This window comes from Myotis davidii, unplaced genomic scaffold (genome assembly GCF_000327345.1).
Source record: "Myotis davidii unplaced genomic scaffold, ASM32734v1 scaffold901, whole genome shotgun sequence".
Classification (NCBI taxonomy): Eukaryota; Metazoa; Chordata; class Mammalia; order Chiroptera; family Vespertilionidae; genus Myotis; species Myotis davidii.
In genome coordinates this window covers 231598-239106 of record NW_006291427.1, presented here as the reverse complement: position 1 = coordinate 239106, position 7509 = coordinate 231598, and the positions used below count along the sequence as shown (strand labels likewise).

The following is a 7509-nucleotide window of genomic DNA, read 5'->3' as shown; positions in this document are numbered from 1 at the left end:
CTGTGGTTCTGGATGATGTCCGTTTTGTCTTTTAGTTGTATTTTTGAAGTGGTTGTGCGAGGCAGCAATTTCCGGTGTTTACCTATGCCACCATCTTGGGTTTTTTTCCTACCCTTGTTTTAATCAGACTATAAAATAAAGCATCTGCTTGCAGGCTGGGTCTTTCATGTCCTCATCCAGGCATGGGAGATCCACCAAGACCCAGCTGTGTTCTCTTGTCTGTCTTTTCTTCAATCCTTCACCACCCCTCCTCAGGTTCACCCTTGGCCGTGCTGGTGCAGCACAGGACAACAGTCCAACCCACTGGACCACACTAGCCAAGGCCCTCACCTATCTTTTGTAGGTATTATTGCTTCTCTCTTCAAAATGAATGTCTGAATTTTTATAATGAGTAAGTTTAAAGAAAAATGTTAAGAAAAAATAGTGTAGACAGGATATGGATATGGCAAAATCATATGAAATTCCTAGTGTGCGACTGGAGGTTAGGAAATTCTGATATGGTTTGTACTGCCCTTTTACTCCAGCTGATTCAGTCTTAGAATCTAATTTGCACAAATAAAATGATCATTGTTGTTGGTTTTTTTTCTTTTTTATGGTTTAAGGTATTACATATGTCTCCTTTTCCCCCCATCTACCCCTCCCTGGCCACTCCCACCTCCCATTGATCATTGTTTAGGCATATTTGTATTTCTCTTCAGATTTGATATTCCAGCTCTTTATTTAACCTTATATTATTTCATCGTATGTATTTCAGGGCGGTGGGCATCGACACGCTGAAATCCCCTCTGACTCAGACCTGTCACCTCTCCGTCACCCTCTGGAATAACCCATGCTGACACTCTCAGATAGATAACTGCCCTCTTCTCCCTCATGCTAAAGTCCTCCTATTATGCAGGGGTGGGAAATCTCTGAGCCTCGCCAGCCACATAAGGCCCATGAAACCATTTGGTCTAGCTCTGCTAAGGCACTAAGGGTGAGTTAATTAAATGTTTGACCGAAGCTGTGACCAGTTTGGCTCAGTGGATAGAGCATCGGCCTGTGGACTAAAGGGTCCCAGGTTCGATTCCGGTCAAGGGTACATACCCAGTGGGGGGTGTGCAGGAGGCAGCTGAATCGATGTTTCTCTCTCATCAATGTTTCTAACTCTCTATCTCTCTTCCTCTCCCTTTCTCTCTGTAAAAAATCAATAAAATGCATTTTAAAAAAATGTTTGACCAAATATTGTAGGCTCATTTTTAAGTTGATAATTTCGTATGGCCCCCAAATGATGTTATAAATACCCAAATGGCCCTTGGCAGAAAAAAAGGTTCCCCATCCCTGCTTCTGGAGCTATAATATATCAATAGAAGAACTACAATTAACACCAAATATATTTTATGAAAATTTACAAGTGAATGACAACGTATGTTCTTTCACTGATGTTTTTGGTGGTGTGGTGAAGTGTTAGCTAACCAATTATGAAAGAGTCATTAGTGCAAAGACCAAGAAGCACACGTGGCATCCCAGAATCTTACTGGACACTGCACACTGGACGCTGCAATTGTTTCAAAGTCCAGAAAAAGAGACTTTAAATTCTGGGGAAACCTAGGACTTAGAAAGGTGGATTTTGAAAGACACAGGGTCTGGAATAGTTTATAGTATCAGGCAGAACATGTACCTCTCTTGGGAAGTTACAAGAAGTAACTCAGTAACTTAACAAGCCTATTAAATTTTTATTTTATATTCCACCTAGATCCATGGTTCATACTGGTTACTTCAGAGAAAAATCTACACCGCCATGGGTTCATTCACGGGGCAACCCAAGATTCTTCTGACTGTGGTGTTGGTCGTTCTGGCTTGGGTGAGTACTACCTTGCTCCACTACCTCTTGTCGCTGGCTCATTTGTTCTCTCCTTGTGCAACCTCAAGTTTGAATTGACTACTGCCTGATATCCGGGAGAGGGGACTGAGGGAGCTCTCAGTTTCCTTCCGTCTGCCTCAGTGGGACTCCAGTGGCAGCAATTGCAAGGTTAAGCCTTACCCTTAGGAGAAGGGTGAGTGGTTGGGTGTTGGCGTCTATTAAGGAGTTAGAAACACAAACCCAGAAGAGATTGTTCCAGGGAAATCCCAGTGGAGGGGAAGGGGAGCAATTCACATTGTTTTTGGCTCTCCAACCTTTCTGTCACAGTGTATGAGATAGAAGTCTGTGGTGTCCAGTACTGCTTTTTAAGCACAGAAAAAGTCAGGGATTCAAGAAAAAAATCCCTGTCCAAAAGGCAAGTGGGCAATTGGCTGGAGTGATCTTTGTGGTGTTTTGGAAGAACTTGGCTGTGACAAGAAGCTATGAATACCTGTAAGAGAAGGCATTTCCCTGTTTGCCCATAGATCATAACTGGAGTTTGGGGCTTTAATGTAGCTATAGGTACATTTTGTTTGGCCTGTTTCAACTCATGCTTAAAACAATTGGATGGGTTATTGATATTTAAACAATATGTTTAAATATTTAAACAGTATGATATTTAAACAGTATGATATTTCACATAAAAATATGAATTTCTGCTTTCTCTTAAAAGTGGTTTAACCTCAGGACAGCAAGTTCACAAATTGGTCTTTATTCTAATAGCACGGAGGGGTTTGGTATGGAAACCCTAATTTTTTAAATGTTGACAAAAGAAACGTCCAATCCTGTAGAGAATTTTTCTGAATTTATTTGAGCCAAACTGACAATTGCAGGAAGCAAAATCTCAGTGGATTGAGAAAATATTCCAGAGAATGGCTGTTTTATAGCTTACTTTATACATTAGAATCAAAGGAGATGTTACATGAAAGGGGGCGGGGTTTACATGAAATTCGTTGGTGGTAAACTAGGGAGGGGGAAGAAATCAGAGCAGGGAAATCTCTGAGATTGGCTAAAGAGTACAACAGAGTCATGCCTGGGTTGCAGGCTCCATTCCTAGTAGCAGGTGTACAGGAGGCAGCTGATCGATGCTTCTCTCTCAGCGATGTTTCTAACCCTCTATCCCTCTCCCTTCCTCTCTGTAAAAAATCAATAAAATATATTTTTTAAAAAAAGAATAAAATGGAAAGACACATACTTCTTTTAAATTGGAGGATACAGGATGGTTAACAATTAACAGTTGTAGCATGTAGAACATGGTATTTGGGGAACAAGATAACAATCAGGAGTTCTGCCTGGCTGGTGTGGCTCAGTGGTTGAGCATTGACCCATGAACCAGGAGGTCACGGTTGGATTCCCATTCAGGGCACATGCCTAGGTTAAAGGAGGGCAGTGAGCAGGAGGCAGCCAATCAATGATTCTCCCTCATCATTGCTGTTTCTATCTCTCTCTTCCTCTCTCTGAAGTTAATAAAAATATATACAAATATTTTTTTAAAAAACAACAACAAAATGACAATGAGGGGTTCTGTGGTCTCAGTGGTATGAGGTTGTACTCTGAGGGTCTGGAAAAAGGGGGTTGCTTAAACATTCAAAGGGTATGTTATTTTAATTTTATTTCCCATTAATCCTCATCCGAGGATATTTTCCCATTGGTTTTAGAGAGAGTGGAAGAGAGACGAAAAGAGAGAAACATCGCTGTGAGAGAAACACATCAATTGGTTGCCTCCTGCACATGCCCTGACCAGGCCCTGGGCCAGGGAGGAGCCTGCAACTGAGGTACATGCCCTTGACTGGAATCAACCCAGGACCCTTGGGTCCGCAGGTCCATGCTCTATCCACTGAGCCAAACCGGCTAGGGCTCAAAGGGTATGTTTTTTAGATGCAAAAAGACAATAGACTCGCATGCATATTAGCATAACCAATGGACACAGACCCTGGGGCAGTGAGAGCTTATCCTGGAGGGTGTGGGATAGACAGGCTTACTTAAAGTAAATACTGACCTTTGTCAAGGAAACTATAGGCCTAGGATGTCACCACCTGCCACGACTCGCTTTTAGTTAGGACTTCTTGTGTTCAGATCATCCGGTTGTTATTGGTGTTGGAGTTCTTGAGTTCCCCGACATAGAAATCAGGAGGAAACCCCAGAGAAATTTCCAGACAGATTTTTTTTATTAGGCTTATGTTTGAGCACAAAAGAGGCAGCACAAAAGGAAGGACGGTCCTCTGAACTGGCGTGGGGACTGAGTTTGCTTGGCTGTCTTTATAAGCTGGGGACAAAGTGGGTTTGCATGAAAAAAGAAACAATAGGCTTTTGGGGAAAGGAAGTTTTGTGGAATTTTCCATGTCAGGGCAGGAAAAGCAGGCTATTAGAAGGGAGACAAAATTCTGCAATTGCTTTGAGCAGAGTGTGAGGGGGTAGGGACATTCAGATCTGACATTCCTTTTCGCAACCGCATCTTACTGGCTTCCTGGTCACTGAGCATTTTTCCACGCTTGGGCCCAAGTCCTTATACTGTCTCACTCTGTGGTTACTTTCAGTCTTTGTAAGGCCCACCATGCAGGCCTCTCTGATCTAGTCAGATTTAGTAAGTGGCCCCTTTTTGTCCACATTAAAAATCAGATCCAGCTGAAACCGGTTTGGCTCAGTGGATAGAGCGCCAGCCTGTGGACTGAAAGGTCCCAGGTTCAATTCCGGTCGGGGACATGTACCTGGGTTTCGGGCACATCCCCCGCGGGGAGATGTGCAGGAGGCAGCTGATCGATGTTTCTCTCTCATCGATGTTTCTAATTATCTCTCTCCCTTCCTCTCTGTAAAAAAATCAATAAAATATATTTTTTTAAAAATTTTTTTAAAAAAGAAATCAGATCCAAATAAAGTATTGATTTCATTTCCAGAGTAAACTTTCACTGTGAGAGAGTGAGACATCTTGGTGCAGCAGCCAAAACTTTCCACTTTTTAAAAAAGTTGAATTATAACATACATGAGAATATATAAATCATAAGTGCTCAATTAAATAAACGATAACACAGCTGTGTAATCATCACAAGTCAAGAAATAAAAATTACCAGTACCCCAGAAGCTTCCGTTTTTGCCTTCTTCTCTATCACTATCACCCTCTCTTCTTTCCAACTATAAACATTATAGTTTATTTTTGCCTGATTTTGCATTTTATGGAAATGTAATCGTATACTATGTATTCTTTTATGTGTGTGTTCTTTCATTCCCAAGGCAGGAGAGTAAGAAGCTAGGAAACTTCTTTGGCAGGTAGAATGGGGAAAGTGAAACAGATTGCTAATCCGCACTGGCTCATCCAGCACCCTGCCTCAGCTGCTGCCTTCTCCCTGTGTGACCGCCTCCTTCAGCATTGAGCCCTCAGGACAATGAGGTTCTCATCAGCATCAAATAATCTTAGGAACAAAGCCTCTGGTCTGTTGACCATCAATACAGAGTTCTGGTCACACTAGAGATAACACCCAGGCCTCAGTTGTGTTTCAGCTCCGAACCCAGAAACAGCAAAACCAGAAGGAGCGATGCCTTCGCTGACATCAGGACCAGATGCAATGACTAATGACCTCCTACCATAGTGCAGACCAACCAGTAGAAACCACCAATCCTGAAAGGACACAACTAAAAGCTGATGAATATTCTATTGTGATCCTTCCCTGAGTCCTCCCCTAAAGTCCCTGTCTTTAGAAAACAGGTAAAAATCCTTAAGACAAGGGACCCAGTGCACTTGCACTCTCTCTATCGCCCTCTGTTGGTACCTTCCTCCTGTCTCCTTATTTCCTCAAGGCATGTACTAGTATCTTCACTTTCCATCTCCTAAACCCCAATAGCACTTTGGCTTCTGTAACTTGTCTCCTGAGTCCATGCAGCCCAGCTGGCTCACTTCTTCTACCTCTGTGACTTTCTAAATAAACTTCTTGCACTAGAGTTCTTGGCTCTGAAGTCTCTCTTTGCTGAACTCAAGAACTGCGGTCAAATACCACCACTAACAATTCTGTTTTTATGAGAGTCATCCATGTTGTAGTGTAAACCCATGATTTGCTCATTTTATGTTACTACTCTAGTGCTATGTTAGTACTCTAGTGTATATGAATATATGACAATTTACTTATCCATTCTACTATTGACGGCCATTTGGATTGTGTTCAATTTTGAACTATTTAAAATATTGCCTGGTGCACATATGCATGCCTTTCTGTTGAGTATATACCAACCAGCTAAATTGCTTGGTTCTAAGATATGCAAACATTAACCTTTAGTACAGTGCTTCTCAACCTTCCTAATGCCGCGACCCTTTAATACAGTTCCTCATGTTGTGGTGACCCCCAACCATAAAATTATTTTTGTTGCTACTTCATAACTGTAATTTTGCTACTGTTATGAATCGTAATGTAAATATCTGACATGCAGGATGTATTTTCATTGTTACAAATTGAACATAATTAAAGCATAGTGATTAATCACAAAAACAATATGTAATTATATATTATGAAATATTTATTTCTAATTACAAATAAATGAAATTTTGTCTTGAAGCATGGTGTAGCATGGGTAACAATCTTAATATAACAACAGTAAACTACATTGCTACATTTTGCGACAGTATGCGTAAAAAGCCAACGTTAGTGTGAAGGTTGAGATTGCTTCTTTCTCACCAGATCAGAAATTCTCGAGGCAGTCTTTGCAAGAGCACAACAAAGATCATTTTCCACAACAAGTCTACTTCTGTATTTAGAGTTGATAACCAACAAGCTGGAAAACGTTTCACAAAGATATGTTGTTGGAACTGGAAGAAGAAGGCGCAACAGTCTCAGAACAGGATATGACTACAAACACTTGATCCAGAATTTTGTAACTGGCATTGTAGAGAAATCAGTTCTCGCTGCATCGTTGTTAATAAGTTCAATGAACTCCTCTTGTGCTGTCTCAGGAACATCTTCAACTTTGACTGTGAATGGGCTTCTGGCAAGTGCAAATGGGGTGTCAGGCAGATTTGGAAAGTATGATGAAATTTCATCGGCAAGCATGTGCAAGTATTCTTTTACAGAAATTATCTTCGTAATCCTTTTGTCTGGTTCAATGTCATGTTCCTCAAAGAAAGCAGATAAGGTAGGCAACATGTAAATTTTATTTTCATCCAATTTTTTTTTGCCAAAGCTAAAGTTTCATTTGGAATGACCGGACCTTTTCAGACAAATCGAGGCATGTTGCATTTGGTCCTTGCAGTGATAAATTTAACTCATTCAAGATGGCAAAGATGTCAACCAAGTAAGCTATTTTCTGCAGTTCACTTTTATTGCTGAAAAGTGCTTCGAACTGCGGTCTTGCTTTCTGATTAAAAAACGTTTTGAGTTCATCACGAAGCTCAAAAACACGTTTTAAAATTTTTCCTCTCGACAACCATCTCACTTCAGTGTGAAATAGCAGAGCATTGTTCAGCGCATCCAACTCGTTGCACAGTTATGAAAACAGTCGACTGTTTAAAGTGCTCGCCTTTACAAAATTGACACAACTTATGACGCTTTTCATTACTTCTTGTAACTCTTGTGGCAGCGTCTTCGTTGCTAATATTTGCTGATGAATCATACAGTGAATTCCGATGACTTCTGGTGACTCATTCAGTC

At 41.1% G+C, this 7509-nt stretch overlaps 1 protein-coding gene across 7 annotated transcripts in view; it reads left to right on the top strand.

The window, feature by feature from the left end:
- LOC102774288 (NXPE family member 3) overlaps window positions 1-7509 on the top strand; it is a 56266-nt gene that overhangs the window by 22351 nt on the left and 26406 nt on the right. For 3 of the 7 annotated variants that reach the window (XM_015564535.1, XM_015564534.1, XM_015564536.1), the window contains exon 2: window positions 1733-1840. The exons of 1 other annotated variant lie outside the window; for it this stretch is intronic. In XM_015564535.1, the coding sequence (XP_015420021.1) occupies window positions 1778-1840 (63 nt within the window). In that variant the 5' untranslated portion in view covers window positions 1733-1777. Of the gene's footprint in view, window positions 1-270; window positions 276-1509; window positions 1841-7509 lie in introns of those variants that run through there. 3 more of the 7 variants (XM_015564533.1, XM_015564538.1, XR_001514020.1) reach the window with 3 other exon arrangements.